At 37.7% G+C, this 18,403-nt stretch overlaps 1 protein-coding gene across 5 annotated transcripts in view; it reads left to right on the forward strand.

Moving 5' to 3' along the window:
• Tasp1 (taspase 1) overlaps positions 1-18,403 on the forward strand; it is a 201,562-nt gene that overhangs the window by 33,007 nt on the left and 150,152 nt on the right. For 4 of the 5 annotated variants that reach the window (XR_007834444.1, XM_051183284.1, XM_051183283.1 and 1 more), the window contains exons 5-6: positions 3,281-3,401; positions 15,604-15,688. Coding sequence is in view for 4 of the 5 variants with exons in the window: in XM_051183284.1 (XP_051039241.1) it covers positions 3,281-3,401; positions 15,604-15,688 (206 nt within the window). In the remaining variant the exon portion in view is untranslated. The remainder of the gene's footprint in view (positions 1-3,280; positions 3,402-15,603; positions 15,689-18,403) is intronic. The other variant, XM_051183285.1, reaches the window with a different exon arrangement.

Consider the following 18,403-nt stretch of genomic DNA (forward strand, 5'->3'; position numbering starts at 1 on the left):
TAATTCCAACAGAATACTTAAGTATGGGTAAAAGTTATATATTCTCCCATGTTTCATTCATCTTATTGTTGAAGGAAAGAAATACCTTGATAGAGGGAGCCATTATGGGATTATCGAGAAACCTGGCCCTAGAGAAATTCTCTGGAATATATAAGGATAACCCCAGATAAAACTCTAAGCAGTAGTGGATATGGTGCCTGAACTGGCCTTTCCCTATAATCAGATTGAGGACTACCATATAGAGCCTTGAGCCAGTAACCAATGGAAGTTGATGTAGAGATCCACAACTAACCACTGGGCTGAGCTCCCAGAGTCTAGTCTAAAAGAGAGGGGAGTGATAATATGAGCAAACGTATCAAGACTATGATGGGAGAGACCCATAGAAACAGCTCACCTGAGCCAGTAGGAGCTCACAGACTCCAGACTAATGGCTGGAGAACCTGCATAGGACCAAACTAGAGCCCCTGGAATGCAGGTGGCAGTGGATGGTTTGGGCATTTGTGGAGCCACTGTCAGTGGGACTGGGATCTGTCCGTAGTTCATGAACTGGCTTTTTGGAGCCCATTTCTGTTATGAGCATGTTTTTCTGCCAGCCTGGTCCCACAGCCACACCAGCCCCAAATAACACACAGAGACTTAATTAGTTATAATGTTATTGGCCTGTTAATAACATTTCTTATTGGCCAGCTCTGTCTTAAATATTAACCCACTTCTGTTAATTCAGGTGGTCTTATTTTACGGAGAGAGGATCCAGAGTTTTACCCTGTTGGTCCTACATGTTGAAACTCCCTCCTACCTCTCCCCGAATCCTCCATGTCTCCTAGTCCCGCCTATCTTGCTTTCCTATTGGCCAACAGTGTTTTATTTATTAACCAATATAAGAAACATATTTACAGAATGCCATCTCCCATCACATTTTGATGGAGAGATACCTTGCTCAGCCTTGACACAGTTAGGAGGGCCTTGGTTATGCTTCAATGTGGCAATGGGACAGACTTTGTTGACTCCCCTTAACTCTCTCTGAGGATCTAATGGAGGTGTGGGTGGGGGAAGGTGCGGGTGTAGGAGGAGGGGAGAGGAGGGAATTGGAACTGGTATGTAAAATAAAATATAGGATGTGCTTATTGAATTTGCACTTGAGCCAGTGTGAACATTAATGCATTAGTGATTTATCAGTAGACATCTGACTTACTCAAAGGAATATTGGAGCTTGGAGAGAGAAAATAATTTTATATAAAATGATTGTATATTATGCTAGTTTGGTTTTCATGAGCAAGAGATGCTTATAGAGGTTCCATAATCCCCCAAGCTACAAGTAAACCTTGTAGCTGTGAAAACTGTCCTTACTTTATGCTTTTTATCAAACGACGCTAAGCGGGTAATGCAGCTTGTGATTTCTAGTGAAAAAGTAAAGCATGCAACTCTTTGCCTTGGCTGGATGCTCAGATTTTACTGTAGGAAAAGCTTCCATGTTATGGTAGTAGAGTAGATCCTGGATCAACACTTCTTCCATTTTTTCCTTTCAAAGGAATACTACTATTTGAAGACTTGGTTCCCCTCGCCCCCTGCAAGAATTAGTGTCTACATGGGGGAGGCCCCTAGGCCCTGCCCCAAATGATATGACAGACTTTGATGGTCCCTCATGGGAGGCCTCACCCTCCCTGGGGAGATGATGGGGGATGGGATGGGCAGTTGGTGGGGAGCATGGGAGGACAGGAGGGAGAGGGAACAGAGATTGGTGCATAAAATAAGATTGTTTTTTAATTTAAATAAAAAGAATTAGTATTTAGCTGGCTTAAGGGGCTGATAGTTTACAATAACAATTATTCTATTTTACCTAGTTATAATTAACTGCTGTTTAGTCATTTTACAAATATTTACCACATATGAATGAAACATTGCTTTCAACTGTGGGCTACAACATGTAAAAAGACAAAGGGGCTTATGTCCTGTGGGATAAATTGATAACAGAAATTAAGATGTAAGCTGAGTGTGGTGATGCACACTGGCTTAGTTAGGTTTGTCTTAGTCAGGGTTACTGTTGCTGGGATGAAACAACATGACCAAAGCAACTTGGGGAAGAAGGGGTTTATTTGGCTAACTGTTCATTACTGAAGGAGGTCAGGACAGGAACTCAAACATGAGAGGGACCTGGAGGCAGGAGGTGATTCAGAGGCCAGGGAAGGGTTCTTACCAGCTTGGTCTTTATGGCTTTGTTATCGTGCTTTCTCCCAGGACCAGCTGCCTCAGGAATGGCACCACCCACAAAGGGCTGAGTCCTCCCCCATTAATTATTAGTGAAGAAAATGCCTACAACCCTGTTTATGGAGGCATTTTCTCAATTGAGGCACCCTCCTTTCCAATGGCTGGAGTTAATAGTTGTGAACCAGTGTGTTGGGTCTAGGCATCTAACCTAGGTATTTTGGAAGAGCAACAAGTGCTCTTAACCACTGAGCCACCACTCCAGATTACCTATACTTATTTTCATTATGGCAGTATTTTAACATTTTTCTCACCCTTTAGAGACAGGGTTTCATGTAGCTCAAGATACATGCCCTTAGAGAACCCATTATTTTGTACAGGTAACTCATGCTAAAAAGATCATGTTTTCTTCTCCCTCCTCTCCCTCCCTCCTTCTCTCCCTCTCTCTGTCCCTTTAAAAGAGATGTTACTTGATTCTTTCTAGTACAGTTGCTCTTTCTTTTCCTTGTCTAATTGTCTTGGTATGGTTGTTCTGCACGTTGTTGATAAGAAGTATCTAGAATGGATATTCCTGTTGTGTTTTGACTTTAGGGAAAATTATTCAGTCTTTTCCCTTTGGACTTTTTGTAGGTTAACTTTATTATGGTAAGGATTTTTTTTTTTTTTCTAGGTTTCTAGTTACTTTGGTTTTTTGTTTTGGATTTCATGAAAGGGTGTTGTAGTTTGTCCAATGCCTTTACCCTATGTCTCTTGACAAGATTATTTTATTAGCATGGGGGTATTTTGATTGATGTTTTTCAGATATTAAACTAGCCTTGCTTTCCTGAGATCCCTTTTGTTCATGATATGAATCCTTGTTATATTCTATTGGATTTGTTTTGCTTTATTTTCTTCAATGATTTTAATGTTAGTATCTACAAACTAATTAGTATCTACAAACTGGTCTTTTTTTTTTGTCTTTTGTCATCAGAGAAGTATGATAATGCATGAGTCTTAGGAAGTGTTCTATTCTAGTTTTTAGATGGTTTATGAAGGATTGACTTTTTTTTTAAAGACTAATAGTATTTTTGTTTTTTAGGACTCTCCCTTTACAAATGCAGGAATGGGATCTAATCTGAATCTCTTAGGAGAAATTGAGTGTGATGCCAGCATAATGGATGGAAAATCTTTAAATTTTGGAGCAGTTGGAGCACTGAGTGGTATGTAGACATTATGATATAGTCCTATATGTTTTATTTTTAAAATATCTATTATGTATACAGTGTTCTGCCTGCATGTATACCTGCATACCAGAAAAGGGCACCAGATCTTGTTATAGATGGTTGTGAGCCACCACATGGTTGCTGTGACTTGAACTCAGGCCCTTTGGAAGAGCAGCTAGTGCACTTAACCTCTAAGCCATATCTCTAGCCCATTTGAAGAACTGAAGCTGTTACCATTTCATACCTTCTGAAAACTTATTCCCATATATTTAATCATTTTTGTTTGGAGGCATGCTGAAACAGTTATTATTCCTCCTTTACTAAATTAAGAACATATAATCTTACATATAAATAGTTTTAAAGAACACCTCCAATGCTAGAGATGTAGCTTTCTTGGTAGATCACTTGCTGGCTATGAACAAAAAAGCAAACATGAGAAAACTAAACAGAGCATTCTATTCCAAGTTGATTAGAAGTACATTACTCTTTTCTAGTCCTTAAAGAGATTATGGACATTTAACACTTATTTCAGAATAGTCTATTAACTTTGCAATTTGAAATATATTAACATTAATACATTTCAGGTGATATAAGTAAGCTTTACTTTCAATTCGTAAATCTCTCCTTTCCATTCCCCTTCCCCCCCCCCTCCAGGTTATTAACCATGAAAAATATGGGTTATTTATATAGCTGATAAGTATTCTGTAAATACGGCTATTTCTAAAAAGTGAACTAAACATGGAGTTTCTTTGATGCCTATCATCTTCTCTGAAGTAGATTGGTACTTCCAGCAGCAGCCATGTCTCATTATCATAAAAAGCTTTATATTATGAAAACATCTTAAATGCCAGATTCTGTAGATCTCTGAAGTGTTTGAAGACCACCCATCTGTCTAAAATATATCTGTTTGACCTTGAAAACACACCTAACATGACTGCCTGCATTTCTTTATTATTCTAAATGGTTTGTAATAGTAACTTCCAAGGACTAGATATTAATATTACATTGTTAAATGAGCTATATTGGTACAATACCTTAAAAAGGTAGAAACATATACAGTATGTTCTAACAAAAAATAACCTTTAATTTTTATCAATATACAAAACTATCTTAAAGAGTAGAAATGTATGTACATTATAACACAAATAACCTTAAATTTGCATCAACATACAAAAATCTATACCAATGTAAAATATTTAAGACTTATAGTTGTTCTTTTAGTTTAAAAGTAGATTCAGTAATCTACTCTTATCCTATCCCCCTCTTTCTTTTTAGAATGAGATCCCTTAATCTGATTTCATTTTTCAGTTTTTTCCTGACCATTTCCAGTACCAACTTGTAACCAACTCCCCTCAATGATGACATATATCCATAACCCTCTGAATGACCAAAAACCACCCACCCCATGTCTTAGGAATGTGTGTTTTCTGTTCTCTATATTGCTTTCTGCTGTCTGTGCTGTGGGGTGACTGCTTCTTTAGGGGACCCTGAGAAAAATGAGATAATGGTCAAGGCCTGGGAGAGCATGTGTATCATTTGCTGCCAGTCTCTGTGTAATGGGAAAGTGTAGGTTTTATCTGAAGTCCTGGATGGAGTAGTGCATGAGGCTGGACCTTCACATCTAGCTTCTTTGAAATTGCCCTGAGCAGTTTGTAGTCCAAAGCTGATCTTTGTGTGGTCTTTGTCATTCTAGTGTTGTTACCACAATCTAGGTGGGATTATTGTGAGACCCCATCATCTTTTTGAATACTCCTAAAGTCACTGTTAGGGATATGGGCATGGTTCACTGCAGAAAACTAAAACATTTTAAATGTCATATGCAGTAGATCTCGGAGAGAGCAAAGGACACTAATTTGTTAAGTAAGTGCATTTGGAGTACACAAACTTAATTTTTAGTCACGTGATTCATACTGAAGCCCAAAATCAGGTATAGGAAGCTAGATTAAACCTTTTTCTAGAATTGGTACTCTATATGACCATTAATATCATAACAGAAAGTTTAAAATACATATATGTATATGGTTGTATATTAATTTTCTAATTTTGAGATAATATACCTTATGAAAAGTTTCCAAAATTCAAAATAATACCAAAAGAATATGAGATTAGTGGCAATAGAACAGTGTCTTAATTTTGGATTTTCTGTCCCATACCAAGTGGCTCTTCTGACATGAGACAGAGATTTTGGGTTTCCTTTAACAAGCATGCTTGGGTTTAGAGAAGGAGAGAGCCACATTCCAACTACAAAGCCAGCTTTAATTTTTAATTGAACTGTGGCTACAAAAAGACCATTTGCCTTATATGTCTATAAAAACAGCACAGCAGAAAAAAACATGTTGGAAAATATGTGAAATTTTTCTTGTTGAAAACGTGGTATACTGTTAGGTCAATTTACTCCTTTTCTTGGGACATTTTTCTCTGGATGATTCATCCTTTTTCTTCAGATGTCTCATTTGTTCAGTGGTCTTCGGATTCATTAGTTGGATACTTTCATTCTCATGGAAAGAAAAAAATAAAACCCCATCCAACCCTAAGTTTGCAGAATTTCCATTTGGCAGGTTAAATCTGATCAAATGAAAGGCATTTGTTTATCTTATACATTAGTTTGGATTGAATGTTCACACAGTTTGATACATTATTGCCTGTTCTAATCAAGAGGTCTCTTGTTAAAATCTGATCTTCATCAATTTTGATAATTTCATAGCTTTTCTTCTCTGGAAAAAAAAAAGCAAAACCTCTTCCCCAATATTACACATATTCTGGTTTCCATTTTGAGGTCAACAACATCCTTAAAGTATACAGACTGATTCAATTAATCAGTTTCATGGTCTTTCTGCAGCTGTTAGTCTTTTGTCATAGTATTTAAAAATTTTAAAATTAGTAAAGCATTGTGCAATCTATCTCTTCGGGTCTTTATTACTTCTTTTGTTTACTAAGCATATCTTTTAGAGTGTGATTAGATCTTCTGTCACTGCTTGACCTATAGGATTATGTGGTGTGCTTGTAATATTATGCTGTAGTATATATAAAGACAAAACAAAACAAACAAAAACCTGTTTCATTTTATTAGAGACATATGTGGAGCATTGTCAGTTTTATTTTGTACAGGTATTCCCATGATGGCCATAACTTCTAATAAATGTTAATTACAGAATCATTCTTCAAAACTCAAAGCAGTTGCCCATTGAAATACTGAATATGCATCTGAAGTATGATGCACATATTTTAATTTTCCAAACTCTGCAAAATGAAACAGGCTTGGTAGACCTGTGTGGGATCTTATATGTGTTATATACAAGGGATGATTTCTATTTCTGATTATTTTAATTGAATAACAAATTTAATTCTGAATCAACTGGAAAAAAGTCCAGCAGTTTCAATATGTAAAACAACTCTTTTTTGCATATTGAAAGTATTCTGACTTTTGAACAGAATCATAAGAGCTTTGAGCTACCTTACTTAAATTTCCTGACTTATAACCTGCTTTTCCTGATTTGTTTATTTAAGTATAGGAAGGAGGGGTTATGGGTGTTCCCCATACAGTGTGAGAGAAGATCCAATTAGTTCTCTTCATAAACTGAAGTCTCTTGCTTTGGGGATCTTTGATGTTAATCTCTTTCAAAAATTACTGTAAGCTCTTTGCCAATGTTCACTTTCTACCCATAATGAAGAAATTTCATGATTAGTAAAAGGTATACAATTTCTGCTAGGTTTATTCCTGCTAGTTGACAAATTCTTAACTTTTCTTTCAGAATCAATTCAGAAACCTTTGCTATATAGGTCTTTAATTTTTTACTCTGTGCATTAAATATATCCATTCTAAGATATTATCTTATCTCTGCATTAGGATTCCAGTAGGAGAATACATAGAAGGTAAAATAACCAGAATACAATGAGGCTCTGGATGCAAGTGATCCATATGTGCACCTTGTAATTTCTTTTCTACAAAGCCAATTCTTTCTCAGCCTCAGTTGATAATTTTCTTGGACTATTTAAGTCTTTATTACCTTGTAAAGTTTGAAGTAAGTTGTTTAGTTTTTCAGTTGTCAATCCAGTTGTGGGCCATGGCCAGTTAATATCTCCCAGCAATTTTTAAAAATCGTTAATTATTTGTAATTGATCTCTCGTGATTTGTACTCGTGTTGAGTTTTTTGTAAACCTATCTTATATTCTAGGTAATTAGTAGAATCTCCTCTTTGTGTTTTTTCGGGAGCAATTTGTAATTCCCAACAAGACAAATTTTTCTTTACTTCAAACATTTTCTCTAAGGTATCTGCATCTGAATCAGCTAGTAAGATATCATCCATATAATGGTAAAATTATGGATTGAGGAAACTGATTATGAATTACTTCCAATGGCTGTTGTACAAAATGTTGACAGCTGTTTTACATTCTTTTGGAGGAATTCTCCATTGATATCTCTTAACAGGCTGGGAATTATTATAAGTAGGCAACGTGAAGGCAAATTTTTCTCTATCCTATTCTTGCAAAGGTATAGTAAAAAAGCAGCCTTTTAAAACAATCAGTATAATAGGCAATCCTTTTGATAATAGAGAAAGTAAGGGAATTCCAGGCTGTAATGAGCCCATTGGCAGAATCACCTTTTAATAGCTCTTAGATCTGTTTTCAGTCTTCCATTTTCCAGATTCCCTTTTAATGACAAATGTAGTAGAATTCCAAGGACTGTTCTATTCTTTTGGTGATATTTTGTTTGTGCTGTAACAAATAAAAGCCTGCTTGAAGATCAGAGTGGGGAGATAGCCTACAATCCCTTTTACTACAACTAAGATATCTAATCTTTTTATTTTTCTTGACATTTTTAGAAGTCATTTTTATCTAAGTATCATCATAAGCATGAGATCCAGTTCTAATTCATTCATCTATGGGTGCTGATCTTTATTTTAAAGGCCTGATTACTCTTTTATAGTCTGAATTAGCATTTTCAAAAGGCAAAGATTCAATTAACATTTGTCTAACTTCTGAATCTGATAACATTTTATTTACAGCTGAAGTCAATCTTTGTAAAAAAAAAAATCACTGAATGGTTTTTGGGGGCCTTGCATTATTTTTGTAAGTGGCTCAGTCCTCTTTCCTGGTTCTTCACTATTATCTCAAGCATTCAAAATTTTTGTACAAGGTGTAATCATCAAACGTAATCTGTTTTTCCAAATTGGCATTATGGCCCTCCCTGAGTATTTTGATCTTGGGAAATCTCATAACCTCTAGCCCTGCCTTGTTGTTCAATGACCCTAGCTTTGTCTCTCTACTAGGTTCTCCACTGTAATTGAGGAGCAGGTTCTAATACTGCTATAACTAAACTTTTACAGTCTTGGGGAATAATTCTGTTCTGAGTGGCCCATGAATTTGATATCTGCTTCACAAAAGGCACATGCATACCATATGAAATTATTGTTTCTGAAATCTCTTCAAATCTAATTCTTCTGTAGGATCCCAATTAACTTTTGAATAGCCTTGGGGATGCCTATCATCTGGTGGTCTTTCTTATATGGGTAACTGGCTAAATTAAGGTTGGTTTTCTAATAATCTTTGGCTGCTTCTCTTTATTTTCATAGTACAATGGTGCAGTACTTGCTGCTCTTAACTCCTCTGTCTGTGTATAAATATTTTTCTTAGTTTCATTATATCTTACCAGTCAAGGTTTGGTGTTTGGCACTGATAACAAACAATGTTTTTAGGGATAAAACATGAATTACCAAACTGATAATGAATATAATTGACATTATGTAAATCCCAGCTAAGTTAATTGTTCCATTTTCAGACCATCTATTGTGGAATCATATAGAGCTCTAACTCCCTCCGTTTTAATATTTCCCATTTTTCATGTGCGAAAAAAATTTTTTTTTAATAACCCTTCTAGTTGTCTCACCAGATCTGCTGAAGATGACAGTGAAGTCTGAGGCTGATTGTTTCTGTGTAGCATGTCTGGGCAAAGGACACAGGCAGTGTATAGCCTGTCCAAGGGTGGCTGCAGCTGCTTACCCGTAGCTGTGAGCTGAGTGTGTGTTGCAGTTGCAGCAACATTAGAAGCCTGAATGGGTGTCAAGGCAGATGACCTGGTGTGGCAGCAGCTGGAGGAGGGCGTCCAGGGGAAGCTGTCAGCACATGGGGAGAAGGAGCTAGTGTTCTGAAAAGTAGACAATTAATGTGTAGAAGAAGCATGTGTGGCATGGAAGTGATTTGCTGCGGCTTCCCGTGGGCGATGAAACACAAACTACTAAACTCAACAAACTCACATGGAGGAAAAGGGAGCAAAGGGAGAGGAGTAGGTGTTAACCGGTCATTAGCAGAAATGGAAAGAGAAAGTACAGGCAGGAGGTGCTTGCTTAAAAAGGGAAAGGGAGCAGTTTAGAACGAGGCTCAGCCATTTGGGCCTTTGAAATGCCTTTGGCCTCTGCGTGCAAAGTCCTTATGCAGTCACAAGCATGCAACCTTTGACAGCCTTTGAGCTGTCAGGGAGGAGCAATCACCCAGTGAAGACAGATTTCAGGGTGAGGGAAGGTCGCCTGGAAAAGAGTGATCCTGGTGTGGGAAGAGGACCCTAGGATTAGAGACCAGGAAAGGTTCCTTAAGAAGAAGGCCCAGGCCCAGGCAGATGCTGAAGAGAAACCACTGGAGCAGGAGAAGGAGAGGAGTTGGGAGCAGGAACAGGGCCAGGTTACCCAGGGCCCAGGAAGAGAGAGGGAGAAGCCAGGCTATCAACAGTGAGAGCATAGCTTTTCCTGAAGCCAGAGCAGGTGGCTAACCCTGGCATTTAGAGTTAGGCACTTGTGGAGTGAGTTTGGGAAGCAGCGGGAGACCCTTGTAGAGAGTCTGCAAAAGGAGACTCCCAGACTTGCTCAGAGGGTTTGGGTCAAAGAAGGAAAAGCCAGCCATCTTCAGTGGATGTAAAGCCAGGGGCGAGCAGCTTTCTTGTGATTTTTGTGTCCCAATTGATACCAGATGATGTGTTTATCTAATTATTCTTTATCAATAAAAATTAGAAGTCAAATATTGGGATAATAGCCTGAATGATTAGAGAAGCGATGGAGAGGCCACCAGTGACCTCCTGTCTCTTCCATTCCTCCTACCAAAAGGACAGATCCTAAGCCTTGCCTTACTACTCCTGTCTATCTGTCCTCAGTTCTCCAAAACCTCTATGGCTAATTTTCGTCAGCTAGTGATTAGTTCTGCCCTCTGATTCAAAGCAAGCTTTATTGTCAGAATGTGATCAATACCACACAGCATCCATGCATAGGGCATTTGCACGATTACTGCTAGTCCACACTTACTGTTCATTTCCCACCTTCATAGTTTAATTTTGGACTAATTTGTTTGCTCCTGAAGTTGCTGTTAGTGGAATGCGACAACTCTGTATCTGTTTTTGATTCTTCTTAACATTGTTTTTTCTATTGCTTATCATTTCATTGCTTAGACATTCTGTAATTTATTTCACCTACTATTCCTTGGGACATTTGCACCGTTTCTAGTTTTAGACTGTTCTCAATAAAGTTGTAATCAGTGTCCTTTTACATGTGATTTGGAAAAATATGTACTCATTTTTCTTGAATATATTCTAGGGGTTGCCATAAAGTGTTTAGGTATGATGGGAGATGCCATTATGTATATATGTTGCTCATACTGGTTAATGAATAAAGCACTGTTGGCCAATAGGAAAGGAAGATAGAAGGGACTAGGAGATGAGGAGGAAAGAGGAAGTAGTAAGCAGGGCCAAGATGGAGAATCTGGAGAGAATAGAACTACCAGCTGCCTCTCGCTGGTAAGACCACGTGGAAATACATAGAAATGGGTTAATAATTATGACAGAGCTAGCCAATAAGAAACTAGTAACTGGCCAACAGAATTATATCATATACAGAGTGTGTGTTAATTGGGGCTGGCGCGGTGGCGGGACAAGACCAGCGGCGGTGGGCAGAAAAACCGTACTCCTTAAATAGGTATGCTAATGATTTGCTAGTGTCTGCTGCTAGTTTTCAAAGTAGATGCTGCATTTATATTCCTATTAGTAGTGTATGAACATTTCAATAACTACATCTTTTGTGATTTTCTTAATTTTCCTTATTATTCTTCAGTAATTTTAATTAAAGTCATTTTAGTATTTCTATAAAATATTATTTTGTGTTTTCTTATGACTAGCAATACTAAGTGCCTTTTCGTCTATCCATTGAACCTTTAGAAATCCTTGTTGTAAAGTTTTCATTTATAACTTCTTAACATTTTTATTGGTTATTCTTTTTTATTGTTTTGTATATTTTGTATATTTAATTAAAAATCCCTTTTCAGATACATATATGATGGGTAATTTCCTTCTAAGCTGTTACTTTTTTTTCACTCCCTTAGTGCTATCTTTGAGTCAGCAGGTTTTCTATGATAATGCATCTAAGCTGTCAACTTTTTTTTTAAGTTTTATTTTTATTTTATGTGTATGGGTATTTTGACTGCCCATATGTGTGTGTGTGTGTGTGTGTGTGATGTGTGCAATGCCTACAGTGGCCAGAAGAGGGCATTCCTGTGATTGGAATTAAAGATGGTTATGAGTTATATGGGATGGAACCCAGGTCCACAGAAAGATCAGTGTTCTTACCTGCTGAGCCATCTCTCAGCCCCTACTTCTTTCTTCCCCTTCCCTCCCCTCCTCTCCCCTCCCCTCCCCTCCCTCCCCTCATTCCCTCCCTCCCTCTCTCTGTCTTACCACTATTACTTATATTTTTAAGAAGAAGTACTTGATGGGTGGTGGTGGTATATACCTTTAATCCCAGCACTCAGGAGGGAAAGGCAGGTGGATCTTTGTGAGTTCCAGGCCAGCCTGGCTTCTAGAGCAAGTTCCAGGACAGGCTCCAAAGCTGCAGAGAAACCTTATCTGGGGAAAACAAAACAAAACAAAACAAAAAAAAAAAAAAAAAAAAAAAAAAAGTTGTACTTATCCAACGTTAGGAAGCCAGTCTCCCTTAGTTTTCTTACTTTTTGTTGTTTTTACCTTGAGCATTTAGTTTTCTTACCAAGTTCACAATAACTTTTGTATGTGTTAGGGGTTAACATTTACTTTTTTTTTTTTTTTTTTTTTTGGTGTGTGTGTGGGAGGGGATTGAAATGGCTTATTGCCCTTTATTAAAAAGATATTCCCTTCCTTACAAGATTTTATTGGCAGATTCAGTGTAGTTCATGAGAAATGTCTTTTTAATGTCTTTTTAGTGTATCCGGTCATAGCTGGCCTCATACTCCAGACTAGCGACTGTTTTCTGTATTTGAAAGTGTTTGCATATCATTGAAATAATTTTGTTGGGATTACTCCACAATATTAACTTTTTCCCTCTGAGTGTCTCATTATGTAGGCCTAGCTATCTTAGAACTTACTATGTAGACTTGACATTCTTGGTTGGCAGTTTTTTGATTTCAGGGCTTGATGAATATCATTCTTTGAATTCCTGTCAGAACTATTAGGAGATCCAGCATTCATATATGTTTGTTTTTGTGAGTCTCTTATAACTGCTTTTAATATTATTTCTTTGTTTTTGTAGTTTTGACAATTGTAATAAATTTCAGAGAAGACAATAATAATCAAAAAGAGAAAGGGAATGAGGATAGGGACCAAGAAGGAATAAAGTATGAAAAACGGGAAAGTGTATGAATTAGAGATATGAGAATAATAGAGAAAATGTCATAGAATAGTTGCAAAGATCAGCTTTGAATGCTATGAAGCAAGATGAATGCTAAATGTATAAACAAATTCAAATATAAAAGTTAAAATTTTTAAAAAATTTAGGATTATGAAATAAGAGAGAATAATATTTCATGATGAATAGGATTTTCCCTGGCCCATTATCATCTTTTTGTGTACATGAGTGCATGTTCATATATGTATTAAACACCTGTGTGTGAATGTGTGGGTTCATATATGGAACTCAGAGCTTTAACTTGGGTATCATTTCTCAGGTACCCTCTAACATCTTTTTGAGACAAGGTCTTGTACTGGCTTGGAACTTGCTGGGGATACTAGGGTATGGCCATGGAACTCTTGAGTATTTGCCTGCCTAGACCTCCCAGTACTACCATGACAGGCATTTTAAAAGTGTGGGTTCTAGAAATTGAGTTCAGGTTCTTGTTCAGGGTGGCAAACATGATATGGTCTGAACTAGTTCCTAAGTTACTTCTTACAACTGATATAACTTAGGAAGAGGATTGTAAATATTTAAGCATATGAAAAATAAATGGCTCCAGAATGTCTTTCCTTTTGGTTAAGGTTCCTGCACAAGGATCAGCTCTCTCTAAGAGTTTCTCAGTCCTAGATGTGGATTGCTACACCTCCCCTGTACAGAAATGTTTTTATTTCATGCAGTCCCATTTCTTGAGACTTGGGGTCAGTTTCCATGTAGCTAAGTGTTTACTACTCTAAAGGTGGTGGGACCTGGGAGAATGCAGCCTAAATTGAGGTGGACTAAGTCTCAGGAAATAACCAACTTTATTTAGAGCCTTAGACAATTTATACTCTGAAGCTTAAAAATCCCATGAGTAAAGTGTATAATCACCAGGACAAGCTGAATGTGGAAAAAATGTTTTTCCATAGAGGCTTATAAGCAATAACAATAGCCAGTTGTAATGAATAATCAGTTTAAAGAAAACTCATTTCTATCTGCTGCACCTGGGAGGGACATGAAGGCATATTCCAAGAACAATTATGTGTTTTTGAAAAACTGAGGTCACAAGACTGTCTTAGGGTTTTTGTTGCTATGAAGAGACACCGTAACCATAGCAGCTTTTACAAAGGAAAACATTTAATTGCGTGGCTTACAGTCCAGAGGTTCTGTCCATTAGGACCATGGCAGGAGATGGCAGTGTGCAGGTGGGCATGTGCTGCTGAAGGAGCTGAGAGCTAATACAACTTGACTTGAATGCAGCAGGAACTGGTGTTAGACATTGGATATTGCTGGAACACATATGAAACCTCAGAGTCTGCCTCTATAATAACTCACTTCCTCCATCAAGGCCACACCTCCTAATGGGGGCCATTTTTTTTTAAACCACCACACAAGACTTTTGTTTAGTTTTCACAGAGTTTTCTAACAAGCATTCAGCATTCTTTTTACATGACTCCATTCTTGGACTTTGTTGAATAGCTTTAACAGCCCACAGAATGATAATGTTTTTTTTTTTTCTTCCTCCCTCCTCTTTTTTTTTTTTTTTTTTAAATATGAGACAGGGTTTCTCTTTGTAGCCCTGGCTGTCCTGGAACTCATTCTGTCGCTCTGTAGACCACAGAGATCTGCTTGCCATTGCCTCCCAAGTGCTGGGATCAAAGGCATTCTGCTGATTAGCAGAATGGTTAAAAAAGTCTTTATCTGCTGCACTTTGACACTGGGCTAATCTCAGCATATACAAAGAATTGAAGAATTTAAATAAAGGAATAAAGTCACTGTCAACAAATGAACCAAAGAGACAGTTTTCAAAAAAGAAATACAAATGCCCAATAGCTTTCTGTTCAATATCCCTAGCCATGAGGGAAATGCAAAATTAAATGCCTTTAAGATATTACCTCACTACAACCAACACGACTATCGTCCAAATTATTACAGTAAATGTTGGAGAGGACGTGGAGAGAAAGAAACCCTTAATCACAGTAGGTGTGCAAACTAATACAACCATTGTAGAAATCAATATGGAGAGCTCTCAAATGACCCAGCAATTCTTGCCTGAATGTATGTTAGATGTATACCATATCACCAGTGTGTTTAAAAATTAAAACACTTCTTAGTTTCAGGTCAGAGTTCCCCAAGACCAGTGATTCTCAATCTTTCTAATGCTGCAAGTCTTTAATAGTGTCCCTCCTGTTGTGGCGACCCCCCCCCCCAGCATAACATTATTTTTGTTGCTGCCTCATAACTGTAATTTTGCTATTGTTAATGAATTGTTATGTAAGTATCTGACATGCAGATGGTCTTAGGTGACCACTGTGGAAGACTCATTTAACACCCAAAGGGATCATGACCCACAGGTTGCAAACTGCTGCTATAGACTACTTCATAAGTTTTTATTGTGTATATGTTAAATTTGTGTTGATACATTTGGTGTCTGTAAAGAATTTCCAAGGTCTTTTAAAGTTGTCTTATTGAAACAGCACAAAACAAACAATGGAGAAGTGTGAATACATTTTTGATTTCTTTTTTATGCCAATTTTATTTTGTAGGAATCAAGAATCCAGTCTCAGTTGCAAACAGACTCTTGTGTGAAGGGCAGAAGGGCAAGCTCTCTGCAGGCAGAATTCCTCCCTGGTAACCACTTTGTTCCTCTACTTCTGTCTTGGGTTGTTAGTGTTGAAGGCTGCTTTAATCCTTAGGGGGCTAGATTGATACTATTGGTTCTGTACCATTGGGTCACATATCTTTAGACTAAGAGGTACTTTGTTTTGTAATGGTAGAACACTCTACAGTTTATCAGCTCCAGATAGAATAGAATCTCATGGATCAAAGGAGATCAGAGTTAACTTCTGTGCATGTCGTTAATTCTTGAGAGGATTTTTGTGTCACTGAATGATCAGTTAGGGTTATTTTGTTGTGAAATTCATAACCGGTCATATGTACTGGAGCCCAGTTTTTAAAGTGATTACTCTTGGGACATTCTTAGAAAAATATACATTGCATATTGTAAATAGTCATGATGCAACTATTATCTAGTACTAATAATTAACAATGTCTTTTAACTTATTCACTGAGAGGAGATAAAAAGGATAAAAAGGTCAGTAGGACAGACCTGCAAGTTAAGGGGATTCAGTCTTTGAATGTTTTTATGTTTTAGTAGACAGGATATAGCTAAATTATTTAAAAAGTTTGGTCCTTTTCAAGTCTTTCTTTAGATTTTCTCAAGCCTAGAGAATACATTAGCCTGGAGCTAATTTTGCCTTATTATAAGGCAAAAGTCTTACGAATACTATAGCAGATAGTGAGAGTGAGGAAGTTACCTCTGGTTGGTGGGAGCCTAAGGTGTTCATGGCTCTGTCTGAACTTGGGTTGTTTCCTTTACAATTGGCAGGTTGTATGTTTCAGGGCTTTGGATAATTTCCTTCCTTAGGCTGTGATCTCCATTCAGCAAACTACTACAGAGGTGCTTTCTTCAGCTCTCTGGAGCCTTCTCTCTGCAGTTGTTTTCTCTGTTGAACTTTGCCTTTTGACCTCTGGCCACTTTGGCTTCGGGTGGTCCTGTTCCTTGCATCTCTTTGCTTTACAGACTGCTGGGCCACTGGACTGTTGGCCTAGAACTCTGGAACTCATACAAGTGAGCTCTCTGAGTCCAGTAAGGTGGTTTTTATGTTTTTCTTTCCTTTTCTACAGGGTAACAGTACTTTGTTGCCTGGTATCTAATAAAACTATTATTTTCTTATTTGCTTCTTTTCCTCATTGATTCAGACAAGATGGTAAGTTTATTCTGTTACTCTATTTTGCCTAGTAGTGAAAAATCTTTAGCTACTGGGAAGCTTACCTGTATAACTATAATAGTTTAAAAATAGATTCTTCCAATCCCCTATGTTAATTTAACCAGATTTATCTTATATTTTGTTATTTTGAATTTCATTCTTTTAAAGGAAAGGTGCTTCTAAGATTTTTTTTTTAAAATTATTCTTATCCCATTTACATCTTTACCACAGTTTTCCCTTCCTCTCCCCATCATCTCCCCTGTCCCCCTGATCCACACAACCTCTCACTCCCCTAAGAGAAGAGCAGGCCTCCCAGGGACATCAAATACGGCATAATATAAGACCAGGTACACACCATCACATCAAGGGTGGATAAGGCAACCCAGTAGGAGGAAAAGGGTCCCATAAGTAGTCAAGAGAGTTTGTGACTGCCCCTGCTTCCACTGTAAGGAATCCTACAAGACCACCAAGCTACTCAACCATAACATATATGCAGAGGACCTAGGTCAGACCTATACCGGCTCCCAGGTCTATGCGAGCCCCCATGAATCCTGGCCAGTTAATTCTGTGTACCCTGTTCTTGTGGTGTCCCTGATACCTTAGATTTCTCTGATCCTTCCTGCCTCTCCTCCACAAGATTCCCAAGTTCCACCTAATGTTTGGCTGTGGGACTCTGCATCTGCTCACATTGGCTGCTGGATTAAGTCTCTCTGGTCTCTTTGAGGACACTTCTGCTAGGCTTTGGTCCCAGAACACTGCAGGCAGGACAGACTGTAGGTAGGTCGAAGTTTTTGTGACTGGATTGGTGTCCCAGTCCCTCCACTTGAGACCTTGCCTGGTTACAGAATATGGCTGGTTCAAACTTGTGTCCTCCTTTACTAGGAGTCTTTGCTACGGTTACTCTGATAGATTCTATTGCACTCGGTTCTACTTCATCCCCCAAATGTTTCCCAATTCAGTAATTTCTCTCAGTATTCTGTCTACTCCCCATGTTGAGCCTTCCTGTCTGTTCCCAACCCCATCTATCCCTAGTTAATCCACAATTGCACCATAGCATGATTAACCTTTACTGTACATCTAATGAACACTTATAAGTGAGTACATACTTTGTGTTTCTAGGTCTGGGTTACCTCACACAGAATGATTTTCTTTTCAAGTTCCATCCATTTTCCTGCAAATCTCATAATGTCATTGCTTTTAACAGCTGAGTAATACTCCATTGTGTACATGTACCACATTTTCTTTATTGATTGTTTGGTTGAGGGACATTTAGGTTATTTTCCATTTTTTGGTTATTATGAGTAATGCTACTGTGAGTATAGTTAAGGAAGTGTCCTTGTGATAGGATGGAGCATCCTTTGAGAATATGCCTATGAGTGGTATAGCTGGGTCGTGAAGTATATGAATTCCCAATTTTCTGAGAATTTCCCAATTTTCTTTGTTGAATTTTTCTGTCTTTAGCCATCAGAGTGTCTGTGGCCTTATAAAATGAATTTGGAATGTTCCTTTTGTTTCTATTTTGTAGAATAATTGAGGAATATTGGTATTGGTTTTCTTTGAAAGTCTGGTAGGACTC

This window comes from Phodopus roborovskii, unplaced genomic scaffold (assembly GCF_943737965.1).
Source record: "Phodopus roborovskii unplaced genomic scaffold, PHOROB, whole genome shotgun sequence".
NCBI classification, from domain to species: Eukaryota; Metazoa; Chordata; class Mammalia; order Rodentia; family Cricetidae; genus Phodopus; species Phodopus roborovskii.